We start from the raw sequence: 18,982 nt of genomic DNA, 5'->3' as shown, positions 1-18,982 counted from the left end.
GTTTTGTTTTTTTTGTTTTTTGTTCAAGCTTTATATTTTATATTTTCTTTTTCTCTGTTCAGAAGATTAACAGAAGCTTAGGATTTTGTGTATGGTGTTTTTGGTTTGTTTGTTTTTTTTAAATTGTTGTAACTTTTTTTCCACACACCATATGTATCAATTCTTGCTGCTCAGGCTATTGAGCTAATGACCTAAATTATATCCTTGAATCATAGTTGAGGGATGGTCTAGATAATGCTTATTCCTGCCCTCAATGCAGAGGACTGGACTAGAAGACCTCTTGAGGTCCATTCCAGTTCTATGATTCTAAGATGTAAGGAATTGTTGGCTTCCCTGAAAAGCATGGTTTCTTCACAAGACATGGTCCTTAAACAGATTCTCTTTCACAGCTTAATTCTTATGGATTGATTTTTAACATTAATGTTCAGAATGAAACCTAAGTCACCCTGGCATGCTTCAAAATAATTCATAAATAAATAGATGCTTCTTGCAATATATTGATTTAAATGTCTGCTGAAATCTTAGTGTTTTTGTTTTGTAGCAGATTTCACTGACTGTTAGGAACTCTGAAATCCCTTATACAGATAAAAGAACATTGTCATTTTCGGAGATGCCTTTAGAACTATGTATTTTGGTTCGCTGTAGTCATACTTGTGACATTAGCAACCAGTAAATATTCTTTTTGGCTTTTTTTTGGTTTGGTTTTGCTAGTTTCTACGTTATAGTAGTGAGACTCTCTTGCAAGAGTATGTGTTAGCAGAAATAACTCTGCCTTCTGTTCATCGCCATCTGAGGTGAGCAATTATCACCCAGAAATGCACTGCCTATAGTGTCGCCTTTCTTAATTAAAACATCACTAGTTCTCAGTCTACGTTTTTGAGGACACTTTTTTTACCTATAACGTACAAACACTGTTTTTCAGAGCTCTTTATTTAAATATGAAGAACAAAGACCATTATTGCAACAATAAAGTAATATTGCACTACTTTTATCATATATTGGAGAGCTGAAGCTCTAGTTTTGATTGCTGCTACTGAAAAGTTTATTTTGGGATGTTGGCCCTTTAAGGGATGGAGTCGTCTTAAATTGGCCCCAAATTTAAATGTTCTAGAGACTTTTATATTACTGAAGAGCAAAAGAAATGTACTCACTAAAATCAAAATAAAAATTTTAAATGTTTTTAAAACTGTGGTTTTTAAAGTGGCTAGAATCTATGAACCTGGTAATGAAACTGACTTCACTGATTTTTTTTTTCATTGCACAAGCTGAGAGAAATATTAAAAAATAGAGTGTTGTGACAAACTGGATTTCTTAGGCCTTGCACTCTTTACAATTACACTCTATATTATGAAGAGATCTGTGTGTTTTTTAATGTGATTTTTTAAAAATATGCATCCCTACAATTGGGCAATTTGTGGCTGCAGTACCTCTGTAAGACTTAAAAGCTTTCACTAGCATTAACTATTAAATAATACAGTTTTAACAAGCAAAAATGTTAACTAATTCCTCACTTTTGGAGAAGGAGATGAGGTGGTGATAAAGCCTTGGTATTGCTAACCACCAGTTCCTGGCAGGGGCAGACAGTAGCTCTGTCGTCTTCTCTGAGAAGATTCGGGAGGGTAGTCTTGGGTAACTGCTTATCTAACCTGAGGGCTTTAATCTGTCAACCCTCTTTTAACTTGTATGTGAGGTCATTAGGGGTAATGGGTGACATGAGGAGTTGTCCCTCCAGAACACAGATTAGTCAACTCCTTTTTCATGTAACCTGGTTTATGTCTATAGCTCAATGTCTTGTTGGATTGTGGAGTTTTCATGGGTGATTTTAAAAACACGTATTATGCTTAGAAAAAACTGATTTGCCCAGTGAGGAGGAAGCTTTCCCAGACTGTTTTCTGCAGAGTCTAAACATTCATTTAAAACCTTCATATTTCTTACAGAATTTGGAACGTTATTTTTAGAATGACCAGAGTGTGAGCCAGTGCTATGTTTCTAAGTCTTACAAGTCATAGATTCCAAGGCAAGACGGGATCTATGTGATCATTTAGCCCATTGGTGGGCAACCTGCGGCTGGCGGGCTGCGAGGCAGTTTTTGTTTACATTGACTGTTCGCGGGCACGGCCGCCCACAGCTCCCAGTGGCCACAGTTCGCTGTTCCCGGCTAATGGGAACTTTGGGAAGCAGTGGCCAGCACGTCCCTTCAGCCTGCGCTCCCACAGCTCCCATTGGCTTGGAATCCAAACTGGGGCCACTGTATAGCTTCAGCCCAGAGTTTGTTTGCATTGATACTATTGGGAACCCTGAAAACAGAAGTGAAATCTATTCGGTTCCATTCTACTTGTGCTTCAGAAGACTGAGTTGCTGCAGAGTTAGGCACTATAGCTAATAGCTGGGGAGAAACACTCAAAAATTAAAGCCTAGAGAAAGGGTAGAATATTGGTGCTGATCTCCTGTAAGCATTGTAACATCTGTGATGCCTTTGGCTGCATCTGTGGAAGATCAGATGTACAGCAGAGTGCCTGTGGCATATTATTGGTACCAGAGTCCACAATGTGACTTTACCTTCAATCATCTTTTTCCAACAATCCATAGGGCAGCACTAGTCTGAACTAGTGCTCTCCGGTAAGGGTCCCCACCTACCAAGTAACAGGGATCCACCCTGTCCCCAATCAATTCTCTTCATCTACTTACAACCACCTTCAGCATCCACTTGAGACCACCAGAAGAAGTAATGTACTGTTATCATATTTACTTAACACAGCACTCATGGTGGAACAGTATGAGCACTGAGAGCAGGCCTCTGGTTGTCAAGACTTCCTTTTTGTGCTTTTACTAGGCTTGCTACTCTGAAAGGAGACGTTAACTTGTTATGGTAGTGAACACAGTTGTTCAATGTTGTCTCATCCATCCAAGAGGATGCATGGGTCTGTTGTAGGTGTTGTCTTAAATATTCCCGAGAGGTTTTTAGGAGCTCTAAAACCATGTGTGACTTGTGCTAAGCTTCAGTCAGGCTTGTAAATGTCAACAGGACCAGTTGTAGATAGTGTGTTTCTTATTATTTTAGTCTTCTAAGTCCCTGTAGATAAAAAGCCAATAAGTTTCTTATTTCTAATCCAAAAACTTAAATTTCTGTTCGTACCATTCTGCAAAGTATTAGTTAGAACTGAAGATGACTTAGTTCTGAAATAAGATTAGAGTGGAGAGAGCTCAGCCTCAAAGTAGAATTGTAGCAAGTTTGGTTTAAAAAGCATAGGTTATGTAGCAAGTGGCACAAATAAAATATTCTGATTAATGAGTTCATCTGATGTCATTTAAAGCCTGTCTTTATCACAGAAAGAAGGAAAGACTCCTCTATTGTCTTAACACTTTTTTTTAAATGCTTGCTGGATAGTGGTTTTACTAAATTGTTTTCCCTCTCAGTAAAGATAAATGTTGAAATCTACTAATTCTGTGTGATTTTTATAATATCCTCAAAATATAAGACCATATGTGGCAGTCTTACATTATTTTTACCAGCTTGAATTTACACTTGATAGCATATCATTTCCCCAGGGTGTGCTGCCTGTCCTAACACTATTTGATGGGAACATATAAAAGTTAGAGTTGAGTAACTTTCTTATATCAGAGCGTTCACTGATTGAATAGCATACATTTTCCTCTTTTCCCAATGTAGTATTAACCTCAGCACAATCTTTGTTCATAAAGAATATATGCGCACATAGCTACTTAAGAGTAGAGTAGGCGGTTCTGATATGACTAACAGATCAGGTGCCACCGGACTCCTCGTTGTTTTTGTGGATACAGACTAACACGGCTACCCATCTGATATGACTAACACTGCTATTTGGCTACTGTCACCTTAAACACTCTCTCCATAAATAGTTTTACATTTTTTGTAATAATATAGTACTGTTAATATTTGTAAAAAAGCTTTGCTCCAACTTTCTTAAATGTGTGTCTTCCATTGAAAAAGATATTGGAAATTGAAAGATTAACTTACAATTTTCATAACAAATAGACAAATTTGTGAGTTGCAAAATTAAACTTTTCTATAGAACTGTTCTGGAGCTTAGTAATGAGAATGTCAGATTAAGCAAGCCTCTCTGCAAGTTTTCTGTTCTCCTGTACTTCCGCCAAATATGGATAAGTCACTGACTTTTCATTTTCTGGCACATCTATTTGATTCAGCATTGTTTTATCATTTTAAAATGAGCTAAGATAGCATTTCAGAATCAGTAACTTGGTGGTCAACTCACTGAAGCTCTGATAAAATCACCGCTTCATTATCGTTGATAGCAGTCAGCAAATTATGACCCATGTCTAACCTTGTATGTCAAGTGTCAGAGGGGTAGCCGTGTTAGTCTGAATCTGTAAAAAGCAACAGAGGGTCCTGTGACACCTTTAAGACTAACAGAAGTATTGGAGCATAAGCTTTCATGGGTGAATGCCCACTTCATCTTGCGTCTGATGAAGTGGGCATTCACCCACGAAAGCTTATGCTCCAATACTTCTGTTAGTCTTAAAGGTGCCACAGGACCCTCTGTTGCTTTTAACCTTGTATGTATTACTCTTGGGGGAATTCTGCGCATGTGCAGAATTTACGTTCCCCACAGATTTATTTGCTTCCCCGCAGAAAAATGACTTTCTGATGGGAAAGCAAAGGGAAGCCACAAGAGTGATCATGCATCCCTCTCCAGCGGTATGTTTCGGGGACCCAGGGCAGCCGGCAGAGAAGTAAATCACTGTGGGGCAGGAGGCGGAACTGGGGAAGACCCGGATGGTCGTTTCTACCCTGCACTGGGCTCAGCTGCTAGTCCCGGCTGGGCCTAGGAGGATGGGAATTCCGCTTCCCTTGCACAGCATCCAGGGCCTGGGTCAGACCCACCCCCAGATTTCTACTCCAGCTAAAGGAAGCGCTGCAAACTCCCCTCCCCCCCCCCATCGCTCCTCAGCTGCTGGGGGAGGGATCCCTATATAGGGAGCTGCTGCCCCATCTGCCCAACCCCTGTGCATCCAGACTCCCTCATTGGAGTTGCAGCTAGCAAGGGATGTTAAGAGTAACAAGAAGGGTTTTTACAGGTATGTTAGCAACAAGAAGAAGGTCAGGGAAAGTGTGGGCTCCTTGCTGAATGGAGGAGGCAACCTAGTGACAGAGGATGTGGAAAAAGCTAATGTACACAATGCTTTTTTTGCCTCTGTCTTCACGAACAAGGTCAGCTCCCAGATTACTGCACTGGGCAGTACAGTATGGGGAGGAGGTGACCAGCCCTCTGCGGAGAAAGAAGTGGTTCAGGACTACTTAGAAAAGCTGAACGAGCACAGGTCCATGGGGCCGGATGCACTGCATCCGAGGGTGCTAAAGGAGTTGGCTGTTGTGATTGCAAAGCCGTTGGCCATTATCTTTGAAAACTCATGGCGATCGGGGGAGGTCCCAGATGAGTGGAAAAAGGCTAATGTAGTGCCCATCTTTAAAAAAGGGAAGGAGGAGGATCCGGGGACCTAAAGGCAAGTCAGCCTAAACTCAGTCCCTGGAAAAATCATGGAGCAGGTCCTCAAGGAATCAATTCTGAAGCACTTAGAGGAGAGGAAGGTGATCAGGAACAGTCAGCATGGATTCACTAAGGGCAAGTCATGCCTGACTAACCTAATTGCCTTCTATGATGAGATAACTGGCTCTGTGGATGAGGGGAAAGCAGTGGACATGTTATTCCTGGACTTTAGCAAAGCTTTTGATACAGTCTCCCACAGCATTCTTGCCAGCAAGTTAAAGAAGTATGGGCTGGATGAATGGACTATAAGGTGGATAGAAAGCTGGCTACATCAGTCTCAATGGGTAGTGATCAATGGTTCTATGTCTAGTTGGCAGCCAGTATCAAGTGGAATGCCCCCAGGGTCAGTCCTGGGGCTGGTTTTGTTCAGTATTTTCACTAATGATCTGGAGGATGGCGTGGATTGCACCCACAGCAAGCTTGCCGATGACTCTACCACTCCACCCAGTTTAGTTACGCTGGAGGGATAGGATACAGAAGAACCTAGACAAATTAGAGGATTGGGCCAAAAGAAATCTGATGAGGTTCAACAAGGACAAGCGCAGAGTCCTGCACTTAGGATGGAAGAATCCCATGCACTGCTACAGACTAGGGACTGAGCCTCCACATTTATTTGTCAAATAAAATTTGCAGAATTTTAAAATATTGTGTGCAGATTTTTTATTTATTTTGGCACAGAATGCCCCAGGAGTAATGCATGTATAAATGACAATTACCCAGTTAGTGTTCTCCAAATTCTGCAAGCTAGATTGTTGCAAGCACGTTGGTTGTAGTTGGGACTATCTATCTTTTGGGTTTGGTTTTTTATGTTCCATATAAATTGAGATTATACTACTGAATAACTTATCCTGTAATTGTGCTCTAGAAGTTAAATTTTAACAAGAAAAAAGAAAAATTAAAGGAATGCCAACTTAGTCATGCTACTAAACATTTTGTTACAAATAACATTAATAAAACTAATGGAAAGAGGGAAATTGTCTTTTATTCCTGTTTTGTACCTTTGATAGCACTTCCTGTGTACTCAGTTTCACTGTTCCCCTCTTGTTGGGGAGTGCCTCTGTGTCTAAGGCTGGCAGTACTGCCTACTGGCGGATGTCCAGGGCCGCTTTGCCTAGTTGCTACAGTTCATGGGAGTGTTGCCCAGAGTCAAGGGCCACTCTGCCGAGTGGCTACAGTCCCCGGGGGTCGTGGGTAGGAAACCCAAGTCCACCCTACTCCACTGGGTTCCGACCCAGGGCCTTTCAAAGCAGTAGGACATATACATGGCCTAGGACCTATTACCCTTACTCTCAGTCTGTAGGTCACTTCTTACCTGTTTCCTGTACCTCCGTTGGTGTCACAGTTCAGTCTTCCTGTCTTCCTCTCAGGTTCATCTCTGGCGCTCCTTCTCCTGGCGACAGAGAGTCGTTGCCCTCTGCTCCCACAGTCCATGGGTTTCCAGAAGCTTGGCTAGATAGACTCAGTCCCAGCAGCTTTTCAGCAGGAGGCTGCTGAACCCAACTGCTCTCCTCCTCAGTCAGCCCAGACTGAGCTGAGCTGCTCCCTTTTGAACGCTCCTGCCAAGCAGAGGCGAGGGGGTGTGGCTTCCTGTGTCTAGAGCAGCTCCTTAACCCTCGCCTCACCAGTGCGGGATTGTGACAGGGTGTATTACCTCCTCGTGTGAATCTTTCTCACAACAGAGAAGAATTTTCAAATAGGTAAATCTGATTGTAAAACTAGAAAAACTAGTGAGGGGGGACTGGGCTGGGCTTTTCATACTGCAGAGGGAATGCAGAGCTTTCTCCCTCCTCCTTTTTTAGGCAAGCAACCAGCTGAATGCCAAAAACTTAACCTAGCTACCACACCTTCATGGGTGTCAAGCTTCACTTGCTCCTATTCAGCTGTTAGAGCCTCCAGATTTCCTGAGACAACTAATGCAGTTCTTCATTGAAAATACAAAAATCATCAATACACTGGAAAAAAATACAATTTGTGACTTTGTCTAATTAAACTTAATGTCAAAAGGAGATCACCCACACCCCTCTACTGTTTGAATTGGACTAGGGGAAGGACAATGCTGAATAATTTGTCTATGGTCATTGGGCCTTGTAAGTGTCACTAATAGCCTATAACAGTAGAGTTTAACATTATCAACGTGCTGTGCAACCACTAATCTTTGCGGCATCTCTTGTGAGTTAGGCATTGAGCCACTTCTTTTTTGACTGGTAGGAGGGAGAAGAGTTAGTAGAAATCTTTTTCTTCAAGGCTATCCAGTGAGTAGGCATCGGTCAGAAATTCTTAGTTCTGTTGATGTGCAGGAATAATAGACTCTAACTCATACTGTAAGTTTGTGGCCTCTGTTGTGCTAGCAGGAGTAAAAGCATATTCTGTTCACTTAAGTGAGCAGATCTGACACAATTACATGCTCCTCTTAAGTAAGAGGTGTTGTATTTAGTTAACTACTTATCATACTAATCTCACTTAATGTTACATAGTGGAGTGGGGGAAACAAGAAAGGATAAACAGAAGTGGGAAAAGGGGACCGGGAATGATGAAAATAAAGTGAAGACCTATCTGAAATCTTAGAGGGTGGGCAATGCCCAAACAAAGAGATGGGAATGGGGATAAATCTCCTTCCTCTCCCCCAGTAAAAATCCACTGAAAAGAATTGACATTTGAAAGTTTCCCATCTCACCCTCCCCCCAATGCACTTTGCTTCTCTCACAAAAGACTGGGAGTGGTTGGATCATTACAAAACCTAAATCTAATTTCCCCCATACTAATTTCCCCCTACTGTTACTCACACCTTCTTGTCAACTATTTGAAATGGGCCACTCTCATTACCACTACAAAAATTATTTTTCCTCTCTTGGTATCCTGCTGTTAATTGAATTGTCTCATTAGACTAACCTCACACTTGGTAAGGTAACTCCCATCTTTTCATGTATTTATACCTGCTTCTGTATTTTCCACTCCATGCATCTGATGATGTGGGTTCTAGCCCATGAAAGCTTATGCCCAAATAAATTTGTTAGTTTCTAAGGTGCCACAAGGACTCCTCGTTGTTTTTGCTGATACAGAGTAACACAGCTACCACTCTGAAACCTGTCACCATGCAAGGCACTGAATTTAGCCTTATGAAGTGGAAATCCATCAACGTCATGAAAAAACACGTGCAGATACAGACATCATCTTCCTTTCCAAATGCAAACAAATGGACATCTGACCAAAAGGACTGAAGGTAAAAAATCCCTAGAAACTCTCTTAAAAAACCTTCCACACAAACTCCCTTGTGGCTGGACTTTACAAAAACTAGACAAGCCATTTACAACACACACTTTGCTTCTCTACAGAGGAAAAAGGACACTAAACTATCTAAACTCCTACATGCCACAAGGGGCCACAACAGTTGTTCCCTTAACTCACCCAACAATATTGTTAGTCTATCCAGCTATACTCTTAGCCCGGCAGAAGAGTCTGTTCTATCTGGGGGCCTCTCCTTCTTCCCCACCACTCCCACAAACATGATACAGTTCTGCGGTGATCTAGAATCCTACTTTCGACATCTCCAACTCAAGGAATATTTCCAACACACCACTGAACAGCACACTAACCCACAGAAAGCTTCCTACCATCCCTACAAGAAGAAGAATTCTGCATGGACTCCTCCTGAAGGTCGAATCAACAGACTGGACTTCTACGTAGAGTGCTTCCGCGGCGTGCACAGGCTGAAATTGTGGAAAAGCAGCATCACTTGCCACATAATCTCAGCTGTGCAGCACACAATGCCATCCACAGCCTCAGAAACAACTCTGACATAATCAAAAAGGCTGACAAAGGAGGTGCTGTAGTCGTCATGAATAGGTCAGTATATGAACGAGAGGCTGCTAGACAACTCTCTGACACTACGTTCCAGAGGCCATTACCCTTTGACCCTGCTGAGGAGTACCAGAAAAACTTCACCATTTGCTCAAGAAACTCCCTAAAGAAGCACAGGAACAAATCTACACTGACACACCCCTAGAGCCCCGACCAGGGGTATTCTATCTGCTACCCAAAATCCATAAACCTGGGAATCATGGACACCCCATCTTCTCAGGCATTGGCACCCTGACAGCAGGATTATCTGGCTATGTAGACTCTCTTCTCAGGCCCTATGCTACCAGCACTCCCACCTGTCTTCGAGACACCACTGATTTCCTGTGGAAACTACAATCCTTTGATCTTCCAGAAAACACCATCCTAGCCACTGTGGATGTAGAAGCTCTCTACACGAACATTCCACACAAAGATGGACTATAAGCCGTCAGGAATAGCATCCACGATACTATCATGGCAAACCTGGTGGCTGAACTTCGTGACTTTGTCCTCACCCACCACTATTTCAGATTTGGGGACAGTTTATACCTTCAAGTCAGCAGGACTGCTATGGGTACCCGCATGGCCCCACAGTATGCCAACATTTTTATGGCTAACTTAGAACAACGCTTCCTCAGCTTTCATCCCCTAATGCCCGCCCCTACTCTACTTGCGCTACATTGATGACATCTTCATCATCTGGACCCATGGGAAGGAGGCCCTTGACGAATTCCACCTGGATTTCAACAATTTCCACCCCACCATCAACCTCAGCCTGGACCAGTCCACACTTCCTAGACACTACAGTGCTAATAAGCGATGGTCACATAAACACAACCCTATACTGGAAACCTACTGACCGCTGTGCTTACCTACATGCCTCCAGCTTTCATCCAGACCACATTACACGATCCATTGTCTACAGCCAAGCTCTAAGATACAACCGCATTTGCTCCGATCCCTCAGACAGAGACAAACACCTACAGGATCTCTATCAAGCAGTCTTAAAACTACCATACCCACCTGGTGAAGTGAAGAAACAGATTGACAGAGCCAGAAAGGTACCCAGAAGTCACCTACTACAAGACCGGCCCAACCAGGAAAGTAACAGAACGTCACTAGCCATCACCTACAGCCCCCAACTAAAACATCTCCAGCGCATCATCAAGGATCTACAACCTATTCTGAAGGACAATCCCTCACTCACCAGCAACTACACACGACACAATAACACCAACCCAGGAACCAAACCCTGCAACTAAGCCTGGTGCCAACTCTGTCCGCATATCTATTCAAGGGACACCATCATAGGACCTAACCACATCAGCCACACAATCAGGGGTTTGTTCACCTGCACATCTACCAGTGTGATATGTGCCAGCAATGCCCCTCTGCCATGTACATTGGCGAAACCAGACAGGCTTTACGCAAAAGAATAAATGACACACATCTGACATCAGGAATTATAACATTCAAAAACCAGTAGGAGAACGCTTCAGTCTTCTTGGTCACTCAATAACAGACCTACAAGTGGCAATTCTTCAACAAAAAAACTTCAAAAACAGACTTCAGCGTGAAACTGCAGAACTGGAATTAATTTGCAAACTGCTGGACCCCATCAAATTAGGCCTGAATAAAGACTGGGAGTGGTTGGGTCATTACAAAACCTAAACCTAATTTCCCCCACCCCCCTACTGTTACTCCCACCGTCTTGTCAACTGTCTGAAATGGGCCACTCTCATTACCACTACAAAAGTTATTTTTCCTCCCTTGGAATCCTACTGTTAATTGAATTGTCTCGTTAGACTGACCTCACACTTGGTAAGGCAACTCCCATCTTTTCATGTATTTATACCTGCTCCTATATTTTCCACTCCACGCATCTGATGAAGTGGGTTCTAGCCCACAAAAACTTATGCCTAAATAAATTTTAGTCTCTAAGGTATCACAAGGACTCCTCGTTGTTCTTGTGCTTAGATAACTTCATAACCAGGCCATCCTCTTTCTTGAGTGTTGTCATTGACTTACGGTTGTGTTCTATTTTCACTTTATTCTGGTTTAGTGACGTATAGTGTCATTTGTGGCTTATCAAGCAATGCTTAGTTCAGGGTCTTCGGTGTGTATGGAGAGGAGAGCAGAAAATTAGTCTTTCTAAAAGATAACTTCTGGTTAAACTTGAGACTATGGCCTTAATGCAGGTGTTACTGAATGAAATTCTATGGCCTGTGTTATGCAGATCAACCTAGATGATCCAAGTGGTTCCTTCTGGCGTTAAAATATATTATCTAATTTCAAAATGTTTTCCTGAGGGGAAGAATCTTGCTTAGCTAATATCTGAAAACCTATTTTTCTAAGCTATATTATGCAGAACCTCCAAAAGGTGAAACTCTTGTAAATTGACATGATAAAAATACAAAACCCAGAACAGTTAATGAAAGGCCTACATGAACCCGAAAACTTGAAAAAACAGGCAATCAGATTTTTGGTCCTTGTATCCATTTCACTGGGTGACTTTGCTCTATATTTGGTGTTTGAATTGCATTTGCAATAGATCCATTCAATTCCTACTCATACGGCAGTACTTTGAAATGGCCACATTATTAACTTTTGTATCTGGAAAATTTTAACACAAGGGGAAAAAATGTCTCTGCCAAGTCCTCTGGAAAAAGGCTTATAGTGCTATAGATATAGGCTCAATTGTGGTGGTAGCAAGTGCCATTCTCTCTAAGATGCAGTAGAAAACAAAAAATACTTAGCTATTATAATCAGTGTATTCTCGTTGCTTTCTAGGTTTCATTAAATGGTACCCAGTTTACAGACAGTTCTGTTGGATCAGAGTTCACAGGTGTTTCTCAGGTAGGTACAGTCAAGTTTGGTTTGTCAATAGTCATTGAACGATTTATTTATGGAAGAAGTACTGAAGTGCAAAAAAGAGGCGAAGACCTCATTACAGCATTTAAGCCAAAAATATAGGTTTTAGGGCTTGACTCTATTCACTGAAGTCAGTGGTAGCCCTGGTCTACACTAAAAAGTTATACCGACCAAGCTCTCGTTGTAGACAGTGCTGTGTTGAAGGGAGGTTTCTCCCTTCCACATAGCTATCCCCTCTTGGGGAGATGGAGTACCTACGTCAACAGGAGAAGCTCTCCCGTCAGCATAGGTAGCGTCTTCACTAAGCACTACAGTGGTGCAGCTGCACTGGTGCAGCACGGTAAGTATAGACTAGCCCATAAAGTTTCCACTGACTTCATTGATGCTGAATCAAATAGTAAAGTATTATAAACCCTAATAGAATTTTTCTTTTCATGAAACAATGTGTAAAAATTCCTGCAAGATTTATATCCCAAATAGCAATGTGCTTATGAAACTGACTAAATGGTTTTGTTGTGCAAGCTAACAAAGTACTTTTCACCATTCATGCTGTCATTTTTGCAAACTAGATTTTAAAACAATTATTGAGCTAATAACCTTTGAGGTGGAAACATGCATAGGGAAAACTTTAAATGATTATTTCGACTAGCATCATGTTAATTTTGTTCTGAAGACCAAAAAAAAATTCTTCTTGGAAACAAACTTAAATAGATTAATAAATATTCCATTTAAGTAATGCAGATGTTTCTATTCTTCCAAATTTGTTAACAAATAAAATTATAAGTAAACTTCTACAGACATCAGATACTCTTCCACGTTGAATGCTATGGCACGTTTTTGAAATTGGATTAGCAAAGTGTACACTTTTTACCTAGAAAATGTGACTTGTGAAATGCACATATGTTTGGGATCTAGATTCAAGTTCATGTAATTGAAAAAGAGCTCAGCTGTTATTGTGGATGCTTTCACATACAAGTATGCATCTGCTCTCCACCTTTGGGCTGAAAGCATGAGAGATTTCAGCCTCATGTTTCTGAGAAAGTTGCAAAGAAATGAAAGTATGGGTTTAGAATTGACTGACTGCTTCAAGGTATGTTTGAGACTAGTTGCAATTTTACTGTGGCAGAGGTAACACGAAGTTGGCATCTCGGATTGCCAATAATCAAGATAAATGTTAATTTTGTTAAAATACAAAATAATTTAGAAACTACCGCTGCGTATAAGTTACCCCACCTCTCTTTCTGAATATCAAGTGATGTTTCTCATTTTATGAACCAAACATTTGTAGTTCAACTTTTAAAACTGCTGAAAATGCAGATTCATTTGGGAGATTCTGATTTTGTAAACAAAGAGAATCTTCTTGATGGCCAGCCTTTGAAATTATTGTTCCTTCTGTTTGTTGTGGTGGTTCTCCTTTAAATAATACTGACTAGTTTTATTTTTGCTTGTACTACAATCCAGCAATCTAGACTGAATCTACAAATCCTTCTATAGGAAGGCTGGAGGCCAGCTTCCCTGACCTTCACCTGTTTAAAAGGTTGAAGGTCAGCATGTGTCGATACATATCTCAAACAATACTTAAAAGGTCTTTACTCTTCTGTCTTCCTTTTTGGAAGCAAGAAACCCTGCTGCTGCTGTCCATAAGGCTCTACTGGTAAATAGCTCTACACAGATCCTCATGGCAGCAGCAGGGAGGCAGCCTGACTTCTGAAAAAAATAATCTTTAACAAGGAGAACTGCAGGGCCAAGGAGATGAGCAGCTACGCCACCTGCTGCAAGCTTTTCAGACTGGTTCCAAATATCAGCAAGACCCAACTGTTGCATGCTGAGGTGGCTCCAGGAACAGTGCTCCTTGGAAGAGTGGCTGACTACCTTTGCTGCTCTTGAAATCTGTTGTTTGACTCGGCAGAGCTAATGAAGGGACAAGCCCAGCCCATAAGGAGACACAGAGGGGGCCCCTTCACTCTCAAAAGTCCCTCCAATGGAAGTTTGCATGAGGAAAAAAGAACACAATGCTTTTCTCCTTTTCTCCTAATGCACATTACTGTGGAAGGAAATGGTGAGGTGTCTGCAGCTTGCAGGTAAGATCAGGAGGAGGCAGGTGACCTTGCAGACAGTCAGTTTCACAGGTAGTGGGAAAAAAAGCTGGCTAAACACCTTAGGACAGTGGTGGGAAATCTGTGGCCTGCAGGGCGCGTGCAGCCCATCGGGGTAATCTGATTGCGGGCTGTGAGACATTTTGCTGACGTTGACCATTCGCAGGCGCCTTTCCCTCTTCCCACCCCCACCCCCCCCCCACTGGCCGCGGTTTGCCATTCCCGGCCAATGGGAGCTGCGGGAAGCGGCGGTCAGCATGTCCCTGCAGCCTGCTGCTTCCCACTGCTCCCGTTGCCCAAGAATGGCGAACCGCGGCCACTGGGAGCTGCGGAGGGCCGCACCTGCAGATGGTCAACATCAGCAAAATGTCTCGTGGCCCGCAATCAGATTACCCTGATGGGCTGCATGCAGGCTGCAGGTTGCCCACCACTGCCTTAGGACCTTCCACTTTCTGGAGAAAGTTTGGAGTAGGTGGAGAGGATCGATGGTACAATGTGACTATATGAAATCACTGTGTTCTTATGAGGGCCTGGGCTTGTTAATTCTTCCCCCACAGCCACCTTCCAGAATGGCTGTGGGAAGCTTTTGATGCTAGTCTCAGGTCTGTGAATCTTCTGTTCCTGGCATTTGGACTGCCTGATGCTGCAGTGAGGAAAATACAGGCAGATTCTCTTCAGATGTCAGCATTAGGGGATGGAGGTTGTTGCTGCAGTGAAGAGGAGAGTAGAGTTAGTGGGACACAAATAAGATTGGTCTACATCTTGATATGATCCTCCTTGTTGTGCCAAAGTGAGTGTCAGAGATTCAGCCATACTCTAACCTGGCGAACTTTCAATATGTTTCCAAAACAGTACTGGCTATTTGTTAATGCTGAAGTGTTGTATTTGGCTATGTGTTTTAAAAAAAATACAAACACCAAATGGCATTGAGAATCCCTAGTGCTTCCATGCTTTGAAGAAAAGCTTTGAAATTTGGTAGGGGTTGGCCTTTGTCAGAGATGTGCCCCTTGCTCTTCCCTGGAAACACCACCCAAATCTCATTCAGTTACAAGCTTTTGAAAAATCTGAAATTGCACAAGCTCAGTAATGACTTGTTATAGTTTGGCTGCTAAATTCTTTGAAGATTCCATCTGCACCGACCAGGGTTGCAGGGGATGAGCAGGACTATCCCTGTAGCTGTTGCTCTCAGCTGCTGCAGTGCCAGGAATTAGAACTGAAAGCAGGGAATGTCTCTCTCTCCAATACTATGGGTGCCAGAGAGAGTAGGTTTAGCCAAGCAGGTTGTGGGGAGATGGAGACTGGAAGCCGTGGTGCTTGGGACTGATTATGGAGACTGGGAGGCAGGCAGAAACCAGCTGCTAGAGGGAGACTAAGATCAGACAGATTGCCCAGCAAGACTCTATCTCCCCTCCCTGGCTAAGAGGCTGGGACTGGCAAAGGGGTTGGGCAAAGAGTGGGGGAAGAGAAAGAGAGACTGCGAGCTTAGGATGTGGGTGGTGCAGGGAAATGGGAGCAAGTGGGGGGGAAAAGGCAGTTGGATGCAGAGACTGGGACTGGGTGCTGGGGAGAATGGACGACTGAGAGTCAGTGGGGTAGAGAAGGAAGACTAGCATTGAGTCGATGGGCAGAAGAAGTCAGGCTTGTGGGGAAACAGAGGCAGAAGGGTCTGTGACCCCTAGAGAATGCTCCCTTCCATAATCATGACTGGATCTCAAGATTCCTGAGTGTCCCTATTCCTCCACTGTCATGAGTTCTCAGTGCGATGCTGTTGTTGCAGAATTTCTGCTTCCACACTGTGGCCAAAAGGGCTACTGTGATCCTTGGATGCATAAACAGGAAACTTGAGTGGGAGTAGAGAGGTTATGTATTTTACCTCTGTATTTGGCACTGGGTTGCCTGCTGCTAAAATACTGTCTCCAGTTCTGGTGTCCACAATCCAAAAAAGGATGTTGACAAATTGGAGAGGATTCAGAGAAGAACCATGAGAATGATTAAAGGATTAAAAAACATGCCTTGTAGTGACAGACTCTAGGAATTCAATCTATTTAGTTTTATAGAGAGCAAGTTAAGGAATGACTTCATCACAGTCTGAGTATCTAGATGGGGAACAAATACTTAATACTAGGGTCTTCAATTTAGCAGAGTCTGGTATAACAAGATCTAATGGCTGGAAGTTTAAGATCAACAAATTCAAAATTGAAATTAGGCACAAATTTTGAACAGTGAGGGTAACTAATCAGTAGAACAATTTACCGGGGTCCTAGTGGATTCTCCGTCACTGATTTTTAGATCAAGATTGGATGTTTTTCTAAAAGATATGCTCTAGGAATTTATTTTAGGAAAGTTCTATGGCCTGTGTTGTACGGAAGGTCAGATTAGATTAGATTATCACAGCGGCCCCTTCTGGTCTTGGACTCTATGACCAGATAGATAAGAGAATTGACACTTGACTCTATAGACTGCAGCTTTGAACAATCAGTGCTCAATTGATTGGGCCTTTCTGATACTGACCATATACACCATTTTTGGATAGTGCACAGTAGGCATTTTATTGCTGGAAACTTGTTCCTTTTTACATCCATTGTCCAGAGGAAGGTCTGGAGGAGAAAGGGATAGCTTTAAGATGCTAAGCTGACTTCATTCCAAAGCAGTTGGGGGCCCTCTTGTAAGCCACTTCAGATTTGTAAAAGCTAAATCCAGTCTTTGTGGCCCAAACACTTAACTAACTTGGCTATAGACTGCTGCTGAAAGAGCAGCTGGGCCTGTAGCAGACAGAAGGGAATGAAGTCTACCGAGCCATTATATTTCCCTAATTTCTTTCTCTTTTTAAAACAAAAAACAACAATAAACATTGAAAATAACGAAAGGCGTTCAATTTTTCCCTACTATTTTAACTTCTACTTTGAATAATTTAATAGTGGAAAGCTATAGTGCATACCTCCAAAAGGAAATTTTTATTTAAATGAAATGTGTAATTATGGAGCCTTATTCATAATAGCAATAAGACCTTCCAGGATCTATGTTAATAGGATATTCAGCGTTGGGGTTTCAGTGCACCCAAAGCATGCATCAAGTATTAACACAGACTTTGTTGTTTCTACTGAATACTTTGTAGAATAAGAAATATAAAGATGACTTTTTTGTCTGTTAAGCATGGAAATAACCAGTTGTCTATTTAAATGTTTGTTTGTAGACTCCATTTACCTTTGGCTTGGGTCAAAGGGCACCATATACAACAGGCGAGCATTGTCTTCTTTGTAGAAGTGAACGGAAAGACACCTTGCTTTCAGAGAGCGGGATTAAAAATTCTAGCAAAACAGCACTTTCTACATCTCCAAAAGCAAATAGTATGCTGCATCTTCCACTGTGGGTGTGTCCAGATTGTCGACGAACAGTCGAGAAGGAGGAGAGGCATGCCACGCTAGAGCAATCTCTTGTGGTAAGTTTCAGTGTATGAGTTGACTAAATTGAGATGACACCATGATGGGCTAGACACTTGCTTTTTTTTTAATCCATGTAGTGTATTCATTTGCTGGGGAGTTTTGTTCTAGAAATGAAACTGAATGTGTCACCTGGTTCACTAGCTTTGAAAATGAGTCTCTTAAGAATCTTTTGGGCCATAAGATAGAATTCAGTCTTGGATCCTCTTATGTGATTTTTGTTAAGCCCTTTCAACTTTTCTTCTCCTACTCTTTGCCTTTTCCCTCTCTTTTCACTCAATTTTATTCTTTTTACCTTCTTCCATTCCTTTTTGTATGATCCTCCCCCCGACCCTTACCTTGTTTTGTCCATTTATGCACAATCTTTGACTTTATTTTCCCACCCATCTGTTCTTCAGGCTTGTCCTTTCAGTCTTCCTCTCAGGTTACTATTCTTTCATTGCTACTCTTCTTCAGGTCTCTGGTTTTATCCATTCTGCTCTCTTTAGAGAGGCTATTAAACATATGTCTGTTTGCATGGTATGCAGCCAACGAACACTTGTGCCAGCTGCAGCCCACAAATTCAGTATACTAATTTGAGACTCAAGTTTTAATTCTTAAATTTTAACAACCTTTAAATTGAATCTTCCTTTTTAAATGGTAGCTCATGTACACCAAGTAATACAGGAATAATGCATATATGCCATGGAGAAATATATTAGGACAGAGGTTTTCAATTTATGGTCCACGGATCCCTGAAGGTCCACAGACTATCTAAGATTTCCAAAATTGGTCTGCACCTCCATTTGACATTCTTTTTAAGGATCTGTAAATGAAAAGAGGATGAAAACCACTGTATTAGGATATAAGAAGTTGAATGAAGGATCCAGAAAAACCCCAACTAAGTGATTTAGTGTCCTGAGCAAAATTCTGCTAGCTCATAGAATAGAATTTTTATTAAAGTCCCATATTTTAGATTAGGATGGAATTCTGTAACACTTCCAACTAGCTTGATATTGAAGGACCAAGGGGCATCTATTGATAAATCAACAAGCCAGTTTTAGAACGGTGATCTGTTTTATACAAAAGGAATCTAACTCCGCTATAATTTGAGTTTTAAGTTAATGAGCTAGACCAGGGGTCGGCAACGTTTGGCACGCGGCTCGCCAGGGTAAGCACCCTGGCGGGCCGGGCCAGTTTATTTACCTGCTGA

The 18,982-nt window shown here is 42.1% G+C and overlaps 1 protein-coding gene across 3 annotated transcripts in view; it reads left to right on the top strand.

Moving 5' to 3' along the window:
• FAM193A (family with sequence similarity 193 member A) overlaps positions 1 to 18,982 on the top strand; it is a 99,495-nt gene that overhangs the window by 23,642 nt on the left and 56,871 nt on the right. For all 3 annotated transcript variants that reach the window (XM_024198559.2, XM_024198560.2, XM_024198558.2), the window contains exons 2-3: positions 12,174 to 12,239; positions 17,544 to 17,789. In XM_024198559.2, coding sequence (XP_024054327.2) covers positions 12,174 to 12,239; positions 17,544 to 17,789 — 312 coding nt within the window. The remainder of the gene's footprint in view (positions 1 to 12,173; positions 12,240 to 17,543; positions 17,790 to 18,982) is intronic.

The sequence above is a fragment of the Terrapene carolina genome, unplaced genomic scaffold (assembly GCF_002925995.2).
Source record: "Terrapene carolina triunguis isolate 2854851 unplaced genomic scaffold, T_m_triunguis-2.0 Scaffold66, whole genome shotgun sequence".
In the NCBI taxonomy this organism is placed as follows: Eukaryota; Metazoa; Chordata; order Testudines; family Emydidae; genus Terrapene; species Terrapene triunguis.
The sequence above is the reverse complement of the archived record's forward strand: the minus strand, read 5'-3'. Positions and strand labels throughout refer to the sequence as shown.